The sequence below is a fragment of the Corvus hawaiiensis genome, chromosome 14 (genome assembly GCF_020740725.1).
Source record: "Corvus hawaiiensis isolate bCorHaw1 chromosome 14, bCorHaw1.pri.cur, whole genome shotgun sequence".
In the NCBI taxonomy this organism is placed as follows: domain Eukaryota; kingdom Metazoa; phylum Chordata; class Aves; order Passeriformes; family Corvidae; genus Corvus; species Corvus hawaiiensis.
Window position 1 is genome coordinate 3,947,470 of NC_063226.1, and position 18,954 is coordinate 3,966,423.

The 18,954-nt window shown below is 38.5% G+C and overlaps 1 protein-coding gene across 4 annotated transcripts in view; it reads right to left on the reverse strand.

Annotated features, from left to right (window-relative positions):
• Positions 1-18,954, reverse strand: part of KLHL4 (kelch like family member 4) — a 76,729-nt gene that overhangs the window by 8,035 nt on the left and 49,740 nt on the right. For all 4 annotated transcript variants that reach the window (XM_048318895.1, XM_048318894.1, XM_048318892.1 and 1 more), the window contains 6 exons: positions 9,122-9,292; positions 8,556-8,692; positions 7,868-8,064; positions 4,797-5,009; positions 3,562-3,748; positions 363-587 (listed from right to left, as the gene is read on the reverse strand). In XM_048318895.1, the coding sequence (XP_048174852.1) occupies positions 363-587; positions 3,562-3,748; positions 4,797-5,009; positions 7,868-8,064; positions 8,556-8,692; positions 9,122-9,292 (1,130 nt within the window). The remainder of the gene's footprint in view (positions 1-362; positions 588-3,561; positions 3,749-4,796; positions 5,010-7,867; positions 8,065-8,555; positions 8,693-9,121; positions 9,293-18,954) is intronic.

Sequence of the window (18,954 nt, forward strand, 5' to 3'; positions counted from 1 at the left end):
GGTGACTGATACCTCTGGGCTTAATTCATAATTTATTAAAAAATATACAGTAAGGTTGTTATTGTATTGTAAATGTATCTCTTGACCATTAAATCCTGTGAAGCATTGATTATTTTCACTGTACCTTATATTTTGGAATTTCCTACAAGCAGAATTAACTCTGGAAGACCAGTGCTAATTAGGTGAACACTAATAAAATCATAAAATTACGGAAACAGGCAAATCTGTCTTTGAAAAACATCTTTTACAAATACTGCTGCATGTTACTAAATGCTGTTAAAGGTTTTCTCAGCAGTGTTTGTGTCAATCAAAACCCATCTGTGTGTGCTGTGAGGCGTTTGCAGAGGCAGAGCCCCTCTTACCCAGGCCATGCCTGTGTGTTGACATCGGGGGCATCACAGTCCAAGCCTTGGTGAGGGGGTTGAAGCACTCGACAATGTTGGAAGTTTTGAGCCCATCCCTTCCGCCCACAATGTAGAGCTTGTTGTCAATCACTGCAACCCCGAACTGCAGCCGCCGCCCGTTCATGGTCCCAATTTGGATCCAGCTGTTGGTTCTGAGGTCGTATTTCTCAATTGTAGTGGTGCCTGTGAAAAACAGAGACAGCCATGGAGGGAGCAGTACCCAGCAGTCAGTAGTCAGGTCAAAACATGATTAAATTATGAAATACTGAAATTCTGTGTGTGAGATTTTGCTGTGAACTTCAGTTCTCATGTGAACGTAGTGAGAAAGCTGTGCTAATTGCATACATGATTGGCAAATCTATGAGACTATACTGGGAGCAAGAAATGGAGAATTAAATTGAGGTAATATTTGTGTGCAAATATTGGAGAGAAGTTAAATCTATAACTTAAATACCATGAGGGTAGGGGTTTTGTGGGTTTGTTTTGGGGTTTCTTTATATTCCCTACGAATACGGTGCCTCACAACAATCTACTCTTTAACCATGTTTGTGCCTAAAGTATTAAGGATATCAAAACCAGATTCCATGTATCTGTCTGAGGAACTGGACAAGCATCTCCAGCAATCCTGTGGATATTTTCCGTTTTTGGATGGAGTCAGGCAGAAGACTGGGCTGTGTGAATGCACATCTGGTTCCCACAGGTGTCTTCCCCAACGCTCACCTGTGCAGCAGCCCTGCAGTAGCTGCTTGGCTGCTGTAACATATAAAGCCGCATTTTCCATTTTTTTCAGCTCACTGGACCTCCAGTAACATTTTTACTGAAACTTTTCAGAAGGCACGAGCTCTCTGCCATTCAGCACTGACACTTTTCCACGCGCTGGCTCCCATCATCACTCAGGAGCCATAATTGCTCCTCTGAGAGCTGCTAAGCACAGCGAGGGCATGGCTCAGTAAGATCCAAGGCAGAATTGCCAGTTCCAGCTCCAGTGCACCCTGGAGCTCAAATTCAGCTCAGTCAAAGGCAACCAGATGAGGAAAACAGAGCCGATTTCTTGTTCCTTGACTGGGATTTGAGAGCAGACGAGTAGCGTTTTGAAGATAACAACAAGCAGTTTGTGGCTAAGAAATTCTTTTTACAACAGGAAAACAACCATGCAATAAAGCAGAAAAGAAAGGTAGGATTTGGTTTAGAGAACTGTTAGAGATCACGTGATGTACTCCAGAAATTCAGCGAAATAAGAGTTTATCTCATGCTATCTTTTCTCTTATCTATCTGTTTTTCCACATGCACAGGCTGGGAAAGGAACTACCAGCTCCACCTGCGATAAAACAGAGAAATTCTGCTTTCTGCCCTGTATTCAGAGCAGCTGGGTTTCTTTGCCTGTTCTTTCCATCTTGTTAGTCTGTTTGCTCCTCTTCACTTTGATTCTTTCTCATTTATTCTGCGCTAATACATGAGTGCCCCAAAGTTCCCCACTTCAAAGGAAATCTCTCACACTAACTGAAACACAGGGAAAATGCAGTCAGGTTTCAGTGTGTTCAGATGTACCCTGTGGGCTGTAATTCTTACAGAGGCTGGAAGATTTGAAAGTCGTAAAATTAACGTGGTTAGGCACATTCACGTTTTTCAAAATTCTGGCCCAAAAGTACCTCTTTGATCTTCTTTTGATCATTTGAATTTGAGATTTGACTTCCTATTCCACCTGAGATAAGCACAAAGCCAAACCTGGCATTGCCTGAGACACCAAACCTGGTGTCTGCCTTTATCACAGGCAGTGTGTTATTGCCAGCGGTGGGAGTTACTCCCTTCTCAGAGCTGTTCCTCCAGTGCATCCTGGTCTCTTACTGCCGTTTCCTTTATCTCACAATCCAGCCCGGGCTCCAAGGTTGAGTCAGAGCCGTGGAGGACAGCAGGGAGGAGCGGAAGTGCTGTTCTTCTTACCCATCAAAAGGCAAAAGTTCAAACAATTGGCTTCATTCCAAGGGAAGAAGCAGGAGAGGCACCAACAGGAAGTGCAGATGTTGACTGAAACAGCCCTTTCTTTGCAAAACCTTTACTAGGCAAAATACTTTGGAAAATTGTATTCTTATTTTAGGGGAAGAGAGTTTAAAAATTACCTTGAATCCGTGGTTGTCTATACAATTCATAAATACTCAGTATCGCTAATGAATCTACTTAATTGCAACAGTTTATCTCCAATTTGCTAAATTGTCCTAGGAATGAGTGTTTTCATGTTGTGCTGGCAATGAATGTGTATTCTGCCCTTGATTTGATTGCACAGAGATAGGGAGGTAGCTCTGCAAGGTGTCTCATATGGGCAAAAATCAGTCGTCAGCAGCTTTTTGTAAACCATGAAATGGATTATCTTCTTTGTGATTCTATTAAAAGTGAACTCACACAGCTAAAAGTAATTCTGTGCAGCAAGTCGCTAGACTTTAAACTAATTAGAGTTCTCTGGCTCCAAGCTGCGGGTTTGAAGTTGAGATTCCTGGAGAAAATGATTTAATATTCTGCCTCCTAAATAGAATAGTGCAATGTTTAAAGCTGTAACCTGATTGCAGTTGTGAAAATCAAATAATAGAAACTGGAATAGTTTATAATAATTAACTTTCGACTACAAATCTGAAAAAAAACCTGTGTGTGGAGTCCTGAAAAGAAGTTGCATTCATGAAAAATACGAATCTTTCCACCTGAAGTTTTATAATAACGATTTATGAGCTCTCTGGAGTTCGATGATGCATTTTGTTTTTCTTTTCTCTTCTTCAAAAGTTTTTTTAACTTTCTTACTTTGTCAGAGTATAGACCACAAGGTACAATACTAAACAAATCTTGAAACATTTCAAATATATACATTTTCTTCTGATTTTTAAATTCAACTATTTTTTGCAAAAATTCCTACTAAGTTTAATTTTAAAATCACCATCTCCATCAGACTTCTTTAGTCTGCACTTAAATATAAGTGTATTGTTTACAAGTATGATCCTTGCAAGAAGAAAGAACTTCTGACACATAGGATTCTGTTCTGTTATTTGCTTTTTCTTCTTTTTCTCCCCTAAACTGATATTTTCCTACAGGAAATATTTAAACAATTGCCATCTATTCCCTGGGTGTCTGCAATACAATTAATTGCTACACTCATATTAACTTGTGGGCTTACCTTTAGTGGCATCCATACCTCCCACAGCATAAAGGGCACCCACTGTGGACTTTCTGGGTTTAGTTCGAGGGCTCTGCATCATGGAGCGTCTCTCTGGCAGGAGGTGATACTTCATGGCCTCCATGAGAAGTTTCTGACACTCCAGGTCGTCTGCAAACATTGGACTGTTTTCTAGATCAGCCAGGAGCTAAGAAATGGAAAAAAAAAAAAAAAGAGGATCTTGATATATCATCTAAATCATTAAAATTGCATGTACTTTAATAATTAAAGTATTTGTAGCTACAAACACTCATTTTAAGCTCACCACTCACTTGAGCTTTGCTGGGAACTCTGCTTTAATGGACGCAAAACTGTATAAAGGTAGGGGGGAAAATTCTGTGAGTATGAGGGCTTTGCTTAATTTTTTATTACCTCTTTCTTTTAACTTTTAAAAAAGGTTAAAAACAAAAATGTAGTACTGCACCCTCTGAATGCAAAACTCCTTCTGATGTAAGTAAATCTAATAGAGAGTACCAGACATCTCTGAGTATTAGAAGATATTAAATGTATTTAAAATTGTGTGTGTAGTACTTTTATACTTTATCCAAGGTAGAATATTTGCAGCATTGATCACTTAGATCCATAAAGTGTCCTGACTGACAGTTTCGATATTCTGTATGCATTTCTGATGGGATATAAAGATTCTTCTATGACACAGGCACAGCAGTGTCACCTTTCCATGAAACAGAATGTCCAGCTCTGGAACTTGGTGGATGAATTGTCTTTTTCAGAATTAAGGGACATGTAATGTCAGCGTTCAGAATTGTCAGCAATAATTTAGGCCCTTTTGTGTGTGTTTATTTTTTATGGCAATAAAGAAAGAAACTTTGTGGCTTAACTGTCCTGCAGTTTGGCAAATCTAAATACCTTTGCATGTGATCTAAATTGCTGTGCTATTAGGGGAGAACTCTTACAACCCAACAAAGAAACACTTGGCTTTTGGAATACACTGACATTTTTTAGAGGTAATCCTGAGCCTAGTAATTACACTGGCACTGGGGGATTTCTTTTTATCTGTTTAAAAACAGTGAAGATGCATATTGTATAGGTAAAAAATATTAAAAAGTATAAAAATATACCAAAAAATCTCCAGTCCAAATCAGAACCTTTCCACGGAACTCTTCTGTCTGCCTACAGAACACTCGAGACAAGCATTTCAGCCGGCAGAGTTCCCTGTTAGCCCTTCCCATTGATACCTGGGGTGGCAGCAGGGGCAGTCTGATGTAGGAGAGAAGCATTCCCAGGTCCCGCTGGCGGTTTTGCAAATCGTGCCTCACCCACATCATCAGGGCCTGGAAAATGGCTTCTTCATCTGGCACGTTGATGTCATCGCTAGACAAGAGCTTGGCAATTTCATTAGCTGGGAGCAAAAGAAATTCCTGGTTTTTTATTACTTCTATGAAGTGTTCCTAAAAATAGAAGAAGATTTCAATGCACTGATGATTTTCACACATAGGAATAGCTTTTTCTTAGATAATGTAGGCTCTGTGTATATTTCATTCTCGTTCTGTTCCACAATATAGGGAAATGCTGTGGGTATTCTAAAGATCACTGAATGTCCTTCTACCATTTAAACGAGATTTTGGTTGCATTTTGCTGCCTCACTCTTGCAGAACTGAGGAATAATTCTCATCTTCACACCACCATACCACAGTTGTCTTTGCCAGGCTTCTTGTCAGCCTGTCCTGGCTTAGGGATTTGCCACTGGCACCTTTGTTCATCAGTGTGATCTTAGCACTGTGGCTTGATAGAAATACTGTTTGAAGATATAACATGCATTTTGGAAATGCCAGGTGAGCATTCAAATAAACTGTGTCACTTCTGCTGCAGATTCAAAGGCTTTGAGCCAACTGCACTGAAACCTCCTAATCCTTTTGCAACAAGCTGTGCCAGCTGTTGGCTCTAGGACTCTGCTCTTAGGGCAAGAAAATACAGCAAAGAAATTCAACTCACTTTTCTAACAACACTATTTGGGCAATACAAAGTTGGAGAAGCCCCAACAAAGGGATCTCAGTCTTTTAGCTACTGCTGTGATAAAACTCCCCAACACCAGAAGTGACCACATGTACTAAATCCCTAGAGTCTTTAATAGAATTATTCTTCATTAAGAAAATATATTGTACAGTTGGGTTACAACAATATCAGAGTTGATATCAATATACATGATATCAATATACATATAGTCTGTTTCTTTATCAAATTCCAAAGGACAAAAGAAATTTGGTGAAGAGAGAGAGGGGGTTATGTTACTTGCAAAGAGATGTATGTAGGAATTCACGTCTGCATTTGAAATAGAATTTCAATTTCTGTACCTAGAATTAATATACCTTCTTTAGGAACCAGATTGAAATAGGGCAGGTGAAGAAATGCTAGTAACTGATATTTTATTGTTTGTTTTCAGCAGTTTCTTCACTTTCTGTTACTCATTTCAAATGTAGCCAGGATGCAAATACAGAAGTATCAGTGATTAAAGGAGATGTCAACTTTGGTCTGTTATGCATATCCTGCTTTAATATTTGTGACATTCCGTCAACAGGGACAGGAAGGCCAGTCCACTTCTAGTTACAAATATAGCACAAGTTGTTTATCAGACCAAGTTCTATCTGCACAAAAAGATACCAGGCAGGAAACTGTTAATACTCTGCCTCAGTGGCCAAAATATTGAAGGGGAAGGTTTCTATTGTGTCTGGTTTTATTGAATGGATCTGGTGTTTACAGTACATCTTCTGAAAATGTAATGGTCTCAATATTTACAGGACAACTTTCTGGTCTTTCCCCTAAGTTACACATTTTCACCAACATGAAACAAACCCGAATGTTTTACTTATCCCCTCCCAAAATTTTTATGTGTTTATGCATTTTTATGATCTCCTATTCTCCAAAGGTTTTTTCAATATCACTTCAAGGGTTTGAAACAAAATTTTCTGTAAGTTTATTTCAGAGGTGCAGGTTTCCTCTTCTCTCTCTAAGCTGTCAGTAGCACACGTGGTGGGTGAGTTTATGGCGTGCCAGGTCCTCTTTCATGGCAGCATTCTCAGTCTGTTCCATGCAAGAACAGGAGGTGAGAGGTGGTAGAAGATGTTTTCAAATAAAATAGTGTACAACTTATGCCCAGTGCTGCTGAGTGTCACAGAGTCATCATGATCCTTCATATTAGACAGTTCTTAATGACTCAACTCTCAATTCTGTGACACATGGTTTCAAAAAATAATAAAGGTCTAACTCCTGGGAAAGACCGGAGGATTCAAATGGTTAAAAAACTATAAAGAAAAAAGAGCTCTCTTATTGTCATAAAATCATAAAACCAACTGTATGATTTTATTTCAGTTTTGAAGAAATTTGAACCATAATTTTAAATGCCTGAAGATGTCCCCCATGTTCTCAGGCTGGCAGGAAGAAAGAGGCAACAGTAGAGGGGAGATTTCCTGATTTTGAATGAGTACAAAAAGGTGTGGAGCAGCAAGGACAACACTATTTTTTGCAGGAAGAGAACCTTTATCTTAAATATCCCATTCCAAACTCTGAAATGTAAAGGGGATGTAAATCGCTGCTAAACAAACCATTCATTACTGTGACAGGGAGGAGCACAAGCAGTGCCCTCAATCTGCACATGCCACTCTCACTTTTCTCAGCAGGTGGACATGCACAATCCCTTGCTGGAGTGTTCTCAGCACTATGAAGCCTCTAAACTGGTTCTGACATCCTCCACTAATATTTCAAACATAAATCTGCCATGTGTCTCCTAACAAGTAGTTCTTTTTATATCTATTTAGCTGTAGCAGTTGCCATTCTTTTTGTGTTTTAAGCTGTAATAGCACATCTTGTTGCCCTGAATATTTATCCCTCAATTTGGTTTCACAGCAAGTTATTTCGCTTCTCTGTTTCCCACGCTCTGAATATTCATTTCTTGCTTAGAGCCAGAAGAGGATTATGTTCCAGTCAGGGACGTGCTTCTTTTTAGCATTCCAAATCTTTCCAATACATCCTTTATTTTGACTCTTTTTATGCGTGTCTCACCTTAAAATCAGCTTTAGAATTTTCCTTGTGTGGAATCACAGGCATAAGGATGGCCCATTGCTGTTTGTCTCTAGACATGAGCCGTGTTAAGGTCCTATTACTCTTTTTGGCAGGAACAGGTACCACCCGTACTGCACATTTCAGTTCACTAAATGCCTTTCTGCACGGCAAAACTCTAAAATGAGGAGCAACACGAGTGACTATTCCTTTCTGTAATTACGAGTGCAGAGCTGTCAGCTGTTCACCTTACCATGGTGTAGGTGTGTGCCACCTTCAGCAGCTCCGTGCAGCCCTGGGCATCCCCGAAGGAGCGGATCCCCAGGCAGTTGGAAGGGTGGAGCTGCTTCATGAGGAAGTTGCAGCACACCTCAATGACCTGGGAGAGCTGCAGGAGGCACGCAGCAGCCAGCAAACTCTCGATGGTGTCTTCCTTTAACTCGAGGATTCCTGGGCAGTTTTCATTTGGGAAAAAGAAAAATGAAGGTTTTAAGTCGTTTTCCTTGTGTTGTCATTATTTAAAAGTTTGTTGCTCTTTGATTTTTCTCTGAGGTGTCCTGTGGTTAAAAAATTCATTTTCCTTTCTTCATACAGATGTTTTAACAGACTTACAGGGTTTGGTGGATTTTGAATACAATGACTGGCACATTTTTATTGGAACTTTAACAGCTTTAGATCTGATATGGATGGAAAAAAAATAAAAATAAAATTGCTATTAGGGAAAAACCTTTCCCAAAATGCAACTCTGAGTAACCTGGTCTTGTGGAAGGTGTCAGGGCTGGAGAAAGATGGTTTTTTAAGCTCACTTCTAGCCCGAAGTAGGAAAATTCGTATATTAATGAACAAAAATATATATAGAATGTTTCTATAAGAAGAAGTTCAGTGTGAGAAGCTGGGAAGCAGCAGCACTGGGGGCAGTGTTTAATTAATTAAGTAATTACCTGTGTAGGCGTAGCGCACCAGAGCCCTCAGCGCCTCGGGATCCACTCCCTCCATCTTGATCTCCTCCTGCTTCGCTTCCCGCACGTCGTTGGTGAACATGGCAGCGAAGTAATCAGACACTGCACTGAGAACCAGCCTGGAGGGAGGCAGTGTGAGCAGGACAGAAAATTACCTCATAACCTCACCAGCAGGCAGAAAATCCAGCGTTATTATGCTATAAATTGTGTGTACAATGGAAATAATTAGCTTAGGATTCAAATCTTGTAGCAGTGAAGTTAAAGGAGTAATTAGTAATCTAATTTTCTCCCAGAGTGCTTATTTGGGCAGATTTTCTTCACTGATTGTGCTTTAGTTTGACAGCAGTGAGAGGAGAGGATGGACAATGCCGGTGGTTTGTATTTGAATTTCATTCTCTTTGAAATAATAGATGTGAAAGGTTGATCACATAATTTTATTCCACATTAGCTGAAGTCCTAATTAACTGTTCATTCATAACTAACCAGGGTATTCATAAACTGAGGCAGCTTTTGGAAATTTCAGACCCAAAGGATCCTGTGAACTGTACCTGTGAGCTGGAATCTTTTGGTCCCCAGCGATCAGGAGCACATCACAGAGCTGCTTCTGCTGCAGATAATTCTCCATTTTGCGGAAGGTTTGCTCCGCGTGGTTTGTGGACTGGAAATACTCGTCAGAGCCATTGGAGCTCATCCCAAGAGAGCTGCTGGTCGTGGACAGCCTGCCAGGGACAGAGGCAGTGATGAACACAGCGTTAGAGCTGCAGTAGAAATGCTGATTAGGGTGGGTTTTGTTCAAAAGACAGCAGCACAGAAAGTTTTAAAGTTAAAAGGTCCCACAGTCCTGGTCTTACCATGGCTTCTTCCAGCTTTTTCTCTTTGGTATCTGGAAGTTTTCATTCGTAAACCTGCACCTAAACTGTACTTTACTAGACTTGTCTGGAGTAGGTGGTGCTACTGACTTGTCTGCTTCCCTCAGTTTTGAGTGGATGTGCTGTTTGCACAGCACTGACATGATAAATGCAGCCTCACAAAGAGAATCCTTAAAAAAACCCCTATTTTCCTGTGATACTGGTAGCTAAAATACCTCTTGATATGAAATGTGGAATATTCCATCTTTAGGTGAAATTTCTGATCTCTTCTTACTTTGTCCATTAAATTACATGTCTCAATAGGAATGGATCTGAAGAAAACTTAATGAGCACCACATAATTCGAGAGAAATTGCCAAATTAAAAACCCACAGAAGCTGTACATTACATGGCCTTTAGAATCTGAATGCAAATAATGGAGACGAATTAATTTCTCTGCCTTTCATGGAAACGTACAATATAAATATATTCCTCCCACTCCAGAATTCTGTTAGCTGTCCTACTTATAGAAAACCCATATTGTTTTTTCAAAACATCAATTCCTTTCGGCCTTTTAATATGGATTAATTTGCATATTGAAACACCTTTCTGACACTTCCTTAGGAAAATCAATATTTTTCTATCCATCTGTTTTTAGTGAAATAATAATGCATTTGTTGATATAAATGTTTATCACAGACTTTGAAAGTGCTGCGATATTTAACATTACTTTAGCTAAAGATTATTTAGAAATCATTTTTGAAAAATCTAAATATTTTGTTAGAATGTAAAGCACCTGGGGTTTTTTTTTAAATTTCCAAGCCCAACTAGGAAATAGTGACAGCTGGTTGACTAAATTTCCTGGCTGTCTTTGATACTGTTAATGCAAATTCATAAATGATTAGGAGAGATAAGATCTCTTCATGAAATTAGCATATTAAATTTAGCAGAATATTGGATAACATCCAGAATTTAACATCTAGTTCAGAAAACAGAGAAATAAAAATGGGTAAGTCAGGTTGAATTGGTAGTACCAGAAAATAGAGATGTTAGATCATACATTTTCAAGGATCATACCTCATTCTATATCTAATAGAATTCAAGGGAAATAATTAAAAATCAAATTATAATGTAATATTGAATTGAGACACAGCAGTTTTCCATCCCCTCTGCAAAATATTTCTGCCTTTATTACAATTTCAAATCCATTTTAGCTTAGCTTAGTTTAGTTTTAAAGGAAAAGGGGAAAACCAAGTTGACCTCTAATGTGTTTCCTTTGTCATTTAAGACTTACAAAAATGAATTTGTCTCAGTGTGTTTAATGACTTCACTTTCTTATTTGTTTTATTTCAATGCTTCATAGAAAATGACAAAACTGCAAAATTGGATTATATGCTCATTAGTTTTGTATCAGCTACTGGATGCCAAATTCATACTCTGTAATGTTTTGCTATTTACCTCTTGAGTGTCCTTTAATGTTTTTCAGAAAATTGGTTTTTGAAAAAATCTTTTTTTCAGATTCATTATATCCACTCTAAGTGTTGTAGCTCAGTACATTGCACTTAGCCTTGGTGTTTGCGGAAAAAACTCAAATAATACTCAACCATCCCTACTGTAAATAGACAGTACCAGTTGTGAGAAATAAATAATTCCCCACAGTGTGTATTTAATTGTGGTTAGAGAATCATTGCCAAGGGAGTGAAAGTCTAATTATTTCATTTAGTGCTGAGTACTTTTTTCACAAGTTTAGTGGAGTCACATTTAACTACAGCAAAAATACCACTAATATAATTAATTATTTCAAAGGCAAAGGTCTTCAGAGACTGAAAAATACTGGAATCAAAAGCAAGTTCTCCATTAATATTAATATTATAATTTCTGGTTTATCTGCAGCAGCTGATTCAAAATGGTAGATATATTATGGAGGGGAAAAATTAAATTCAAAGTTAAATATTTATATTTTTTCCTTAGTGTATGACTGTCAGACTCAAATATTGACCTTCAGAGTCTAACACTGGGTAATGGTGAACTGAAGAAGTCAAAGATCAAAATATCCTAAAGGAAGGAGTCAGGAAAAGGCCCCTGGAGTCTTTGTGGGATTCTGGCAGAGGATGCAGCACAGGTAAAGATTTATTCCCGTAAAATCTGCACAAGTCTGGACAAACAAAAGCTGAATATTCAGGAATAAAAGTTTCCAAAAGTGCATCAGTCAGGAGGGAAAATATCAATGAATTGTTCTGAAGAATCAGGAGCTCAAACTGTTTAATGTCATCTTTGAGTTGGTGTTCACTGGCACGAGGAGCTGTAACACCATTAACATTCGTAATAATGGCTTAAAACGTGGATTAGCTTGGAGAGATAAATCTATATTTAAATTATTCCAAAGTCACTGAGATGTATGAATTTCTTTTTAGGTAGATAGCCAAGTGAAATGATTCCAGAGTTTTCCTGCAAGGATTTGTGAAGGATAGTCAAAATATGGTCCCATTTTTTAAAAGAAACATGGAATTTTGAAACAGACAATACTGAAAACTTGAAGAAATAATCAAAAAGCATTAAGTGTGTTGATGATAAGAAGGACATAAATACCAGCCAGCGTGGCTGGTCAGAATGAATCATGTCAGAACATTGTATTTTATTCTTTTTTTCCAGCATATCAAAGTTTACTGGGAGAAAAACATGAGTTGTCAGAAGTCATCTCGCCTTTTGGATGGCTTCTGACACTATTTCACATGACATTTTCAAAATCGAGCTGGGATGGCAGGTTTTAAGTGTAATAAATATAAGAGATATGAATAACTTGTTTAGCCATGCTTGAAACTTATCAAGGATTCAGTTCCAAAGGCAGACAAGGCGCTGAGAGCATGCCAGGCAAATCCTGCTTCTGATGCTGCTCCATGGTTCTATTACAGAAAATCATGTGATGGAAGCAGGGTTTAATCATTACATGGACTTATCATAGCAAGGCACAAAGTTTTTGGGAACAGGATTTAAATTCAGAGATGCATCTTTGCCCTTGTCGTCGTTGAACTTTAGGGAAATTTGTACTTTTCAAAGAGCTGCTTACACCTCTGTTCAAATAATTACCTGAATGAAACACAGGGGAGGAAACGACAGGTAACAGTGAGATTGTACGGGATCCTAAGCAAGCTGGAAGTCAAAAATGGTGTTTGAAGGTAAAATTTCATCTTTTCTGTAATCAGAATTGATGTAATGAGTTTTGTGATTCAATACAGGCCTATAGTTCTTTAAAATTGCGAATTATGTTGGATTTATTTTCTGTCATAATGACGTACTCTTCACATTAGTCAGCAGAGCACTCTTCATTAATCAGTCTATAGATTCAGATTTCCTCATTATTTAATTAGAATGTGATAACACATAAATGCCATTTATCTGCCATATCCTTTTCAAAATCCAGTGTTTTATTAAACCTCATTCAGTGTGCCTGTGGCCAAAACCAGGAAGCAAACCTGATGATAAGAAAGCTTAGAAGCATAATATTGCATGAAAACAAGGTGATTTATTGGAGTCTTTTCATTTTGTTGATGTTATTATTTACATTTTTATGGTGACCTCTCTTCTTCTTGGATATTTGTTGAATGTGCCTATTTAAGCTGCTATGATATTGGTGAAATTCAGTTTAATCAGGTAACAGTTCAGTTATCAGTGTCACTATCACAGCTGGGAGTTCAGAGGGGCTTCAGCTCTGTGGGGCACTGGACGTGCTGGAGCTGTGGCAAGGCAAAACTGCAACTCCATCAGTTCAGTTTGTTTGTGCAGCAGTATTTACAGTGCAGCTCATCGTTTTTCTTTCCTCTCATTTATTGTTGCTTATTTAAGAGAAATGCAGCTCAGCCCCTTTCCTGCAGACAGCTCTGTCCTGTGCAGCTGGGTGAGCTCTGCCCCTCCGGCTGCTGGGCGCTGGTGTGGGGCTGGAGTGAGAGAAACCCTTTTCTCACAAAAATCACAGCATCTGTCACAGCTAAACCCCAGCAGCTGGCTGAGAACTAAAAATATTTCAGTTAGGAAGCCATTTCTGAACACAGATAAAATAATGCTAAAGTTGATGCACTTGTATTAATTGATGCTGATAAAATTACAGCACATCAGTAACTGTCCCAGCCTCTGCCTTGAAATTTCTACTGCAGTTATCTCTTTATTTTTTACACTTTAGTGTGAAGTTTTTAGGGTATGGGTGAAAACATTTGACCTAAAAGAGTATGGAAAATTGTTGATGACTGCTGAGGTTGTAACATTAACCTGAGGTTGTAATAATGATAGAAAATCATGTGGCAAGTGAAGAAATAAGTAATTAAAATTTACAATTTATTTCAGTTAATGGAGAAACTCCTGATTTCCCAACTAAACTGAAAGCTCTGACAATTCCTTTAGAACCTGGAGCTCTTGGAACTGCCTGGTTTTAACAATTTTTTTATTGCTGGAGTTAACATAAACCTGCCTCTTCTCTCAGTCGGTGTCAGTTAAAATAGCTTTTCCCTTCTGGGATTACAAGTGTAAATGTGCATGTCATTAACTGCAGGAGCTTCAGCAAAACACTGAAACCACTGGAGCTGGTTTGAGTTTTGTTCCTCCCCCAGACATGACAATATACAGACAGATGTCATCATGATTCATACCAGGATGAATTTGGGTTATGATATTTTGAATGCTCCTAGGAATAGAAATCATGTATTTGTTGGGGTAATCCCACTGGAAAATGGAAGCTGCACCCAAACTGCAGAGCCCCTGAGCACTCTGTGCTTTCAGCTGTGGCCACATCGTGATTCGTGGTACAAAGATGAGTCAATCCAAACACTCTCCTCAGTAAGATATTTTCCTTTGGAAATCGTATTTTTTATTCCTTTTTTTTTAACAGAAAAAGCTAATTACAAAATTATTTTCCAGACTCTGCAGATCAGTGTGTGAACTCCCTTGGCTGTTGATCTTTTTCTACTTTTTCTACTGTTGAGAGCTTAATGCATTCCTCTGTTGGCATCTTGTGTCTACAGAAGGGTTTTATGCTCACTGTTTGTTTTATGCAGATAATTAAGAAATTGAATAATCTTATGTACTTAGAAAGGGGTTTCTAATGATTCTCTTCCTGGTACAGACTCTTCTGAACATGAAACTTTGCTATAAACACTCTAACGCATCACTTGTGAACACTTATTTCTGTAGCAATATCTAATCAACCTGGAGAGAACACTGCCTGTATTCCCTGTTTTATTTAAGAGATATATGTCCATATTCAGAGAAGAAGTGAGTGTCTCAGACAAATCATTTCAATTAAAGCCAGTTTAAATCACCATTCAAGAACATTATCCTCTAGGAGGATTAACTCTGTATTCATTTACATTATGCAATAGTAACTGAGTGAAACCTTTCAGGTAAAATGATAGGAGCATCTATATTATCATCTTAAAATTATCCTTTGTTCTGACAATGCCACGTGGTCACTGCAATGCCTGATTTCCAAACTCACTTTTGTATTGCATGATTGTGTTGGAGGGAAATTAAAAGTCATGAAGGAGAAACTCCGGGAGGCTGAGTACTTGCTCAGCTTCCTGGTAGCAAGTGTAAATCTTTCCAAAAAACAGAAAATTGTGTGTCCAGAAGGCATGATATAGCACGATTTCCAGCTGTCAGAATGTACAAAATGAAAAATAATGGCTTAATGCTGGATCTGGGCCTGTGGCGTTTTTCCTTAGAGGACATAGAAAAGAAAATACAGGCCAATGGCAAAAAAAACCTGGTTTTCACTCCAAGGAAAACTCTTGCCAGATGAAACTAATTAACTCCATGTTTCTTCCTTCATTAAGCACTTTTCAGAAAGACTCCTGATGGGAGAGGTTGAGTGGAAGAAGACCTGCTTTGTGCTATCCCTTTTGACTGTTGTTGGGAAAAGTGGAGCAAAGAGGCGCAAAGGGAGATACAAGTAGAAGAAAATTCCAAATGTGAAGTGGTTGTGCCTCCAGTGAGCAGAGCTTTGCAAAGGCAGAGAGTAACAGTCTCAATGGCAATTAGGCCTGCCCCTACCAGCCTGAGCCTTGCAGATAATCAGATATGGATCCTGCTGGGAGATTTCTTATCCTGATTTGTTAAACCTCAAATGGCTACCATAATACCTTGACACATGCTTCTCACTTCCTTTTTGTTTTTCATCAAAGGCAAAGGGACTCTCTTCTTGGCTTCTCACAACCACTTCATTTTTTACATCTTTTCCTTTTCTACTTTTGTCTGTTTAAATCCCAAATAACAAATAACAAGACTTACCATATTTTCCCATTCAAGTGAGACATGATCCCCTGTTTGAAGGCACCGCTTCAAATTTCATTTTGCTGTGTGAGACACCCCCAGTCTCATAAAAATCTCCAGGCTTCTTCCAAAATATCTCCTGACCTGATTCAGCTGATCTGCTGGATACCTCATTCAAGGCTAAACTCTACTGTAATGGGGGGGGAAAAAGTGTGATTTTTAACCTATTTGGCCAGAGTGCCCTGTCAGAATTACAGATTTGTTAGAGATGAGAGAGAGAGGGGGGGTGTGTATAAAGGTCTGGGCAGCCTCACAGGTAGAAAGCACAGATGAGAGGTAGACTGAAGTTTTCTATTCTGTTTGAAGGTTTTCTGAGCCATATAAATTTTTCTGTGATCAATTCTCTCCTCCTCTTAATTGTGGGATTACACCCTGAGAGATTTTCCCTGTTTGCCAAATATTTCTGTGTTCATAGGTACAGATATCCTGATACCAAAGTGCTCTCCAGCCAGTTGTTGTCTTCTGAGCTTCTGTGACAGAAAACATAACTCAAACCTAGGTCTGGAAAGGAATTTGAATAACTTAACCTACTGTATTCATTTCTGGCTCAATCGAGGGCATTTTCTCTCGGTCAGTACAATCAAACCAGCATGCAGTGAATGCCCTTCTATATTTACTGGAAGGGATTTTTATTGTTATAAATTATGTAGACTTTTGTGCTTTAGCTCCTGTTCTTACCTTTGGTCACTGACTTTCACTTTTTAATACCTGAGAAATATTTTAGCATTTATCATGATGTACATTGTTGCTAATGTCAGAAATTAACACCCACTGAACATCTCCTGTGCTTGCACAGAGAAGAAGGGGGTTGAGACAGCACCTCACAGGAACTGCTTAGTGAGGAAACCTCTATTTGTGAGCCCACAGCACCTTTGTGAGACAGAGAACTGCCTTTACAGCCTTTACAGACAGAACATTAGCTCTGCTTTTATTTGACAGTGTATTTAACACCATTTCTGACAGCATGGCTTAATAAACCTGTTCTCTTGATGCCATTACTGACTTGGCATTTATCTGGACAGATAACAGAGACAACTTGCTCCAACAAGCCAAGGTCACTGGAATTGAATAGGAATAAAAACACGAAATCTAAACAAATGTAGCACATTAAATCAAAAGAAAAAATTTTAAAAAGGCTAAAAGTGTGTAACTGATAGGAATTGTGAAAAATATTGCTTGTATTATTATTATTATGACAGGTTTTTTTCCTGGAGTGCCAGTAGTAATCACCAGGCTGGAGAGAGGCAAATCTGCATTGTAATATGATTATACAAAAAAGAACACAGCAATTTTATTGCATTTATTCAATAAAATATATATTACAACTTTTATAAATAATATAAATTAATATATAAATAAATATATATAACAACTGAGGTTGTTATATAACCATAACTAAATGAAGCATGTGATAATATGCTATCATATCTAATCTTGAGAGAAGAAACCAATCTTTCCTTGGAGGGTTTTCTGCCTTGTGGAGAAGGAATTGATTATTTAGGCTCCTTGCAATCTGTGTTGTTTCAGTGAAAATGCTCTACAAGATCAGCCTGAGACTCTTCACCAGGTTGTGAAATCTCCATCCTGAGAGATTTCCAGGACCTGACCGGGTAAAGCCCAGAGCAACCTGGGCTGATCTCACAGCTGACGCTGCTTTGAGCAGAAACTGGGCTGGAGACCTCCTGAGATCCTTTCCAACCCAAACTTTCCTGGGATCTTACAGTCCTGTGACTTCCAGTAACTCAAAAACTAGAAAGAGGTAATAATATATTTAATAAGGATTTCAAATAAAAGGTGAAAAGTCTTTAATTAGATTAACATAAACACTGATCTGTACCCATCTCAATGTTTTAAGGGTGGCCTTAAAGCATTGATGCTCTTCTTTCTGGAAATTGTTATGTTTTAATTTCTCTTTTGGGAATTTTCTGACAGTTTTGCCCTGTGGCTGTAGAAAACTGCTAATAGTTGTTTAATCTTTGTGCAATATCATAATATTTCTTTTACTGTGTTCCCACTGACCTTGTTTTCCCCAGCAAAATCAAATCAGAGCAAATCAAATGTTTTAGAGCCAGTTCAGCCTTTCCTGCCACCTTTTGCCACTGTCTGCTGAGCACCTCTTTATTGAATAAAATTGATGCTCCCTCCAAATTCAATGTGAAATTCAATATTAAATTTAGCAGGCAAAGCTGTGACCATATTTATGTTACTTTGGGTCAGGCCCCTTTTTTGCTGGGGTTTTACCTTTCTAACTTGCCAGGAGTGCGCAGACGAGTTTTATGTATTGCAAGTCTTGCCAAAAAATCTACATTAGAGATTGCTCTTCCATTTGAGAGAGTATTTGTGGTACAGGAAAACTGGAATGATCTCACCAACAGCTCATAGAATAAAAAAAGTAACAGATAAGAAAGTTACAAGCCTAGAAATTAGAAATTTCACATTTCAACTATGCTATTCTCCAAAATAATTTTAAAATAAGCTTAACATTGAAAGCTATTTATTGGAAAAGGTAATAGATTTACAAACTGCCATAGCAGTAGCCAGTAAAAGTGAAATAAAAGCCTTTTAATTAATGGCTTGACACAAGGGGAAGAACAAAGGGGTTTTTAGGAACTGTAGAGATTCAAAACAACTTGTAAAAACTGAAAGATAGTGTATCAATCTGATGCATTGCTTAAATGTATAGGGAAACTATTTCAGATTCCAGATGCAGAATGTAAGCTCAGCATTGTGCAGGTAAACCCAGCACAGCTCTCCTGCTCCACTGAACTGACCAAATTGTCCTTCCAGCCCTGACTTTGTTAATTTATTAATTGCATTAAGGTCAGGTTTGGATTCACTGTAACAAGGGAAAAAGCATAAGGAAACTTTAAACAGCTGAGGAGTAATTGAGCTCCATTTGAATGAGGAAGTGAGAGGCACATTTGAGCTCTCCTGCTTTGTGGCATCCCATGGCACCATCCTCCCAGCAAGTTTATCAGCATTTTGTACCACCAAACCACTCTACATCTCTTTTGTAGGAGAAATTGGGATCCTTTAAGTGAATGAAACAAATAAAGACAAAAGAAATTAGTCCTGACTTCGAGCCTTGTCCTTTCTGTGCTTATCTCACCAGTTCATTGTGTTCTGGTTGAACAGCCTGGCTCCTGCAGCATCACCAGGCTGGAACTTCCCAGGAAGTTGTCTTGCTCTGCTCCTAAATCCAGTGTGACAGGCTGC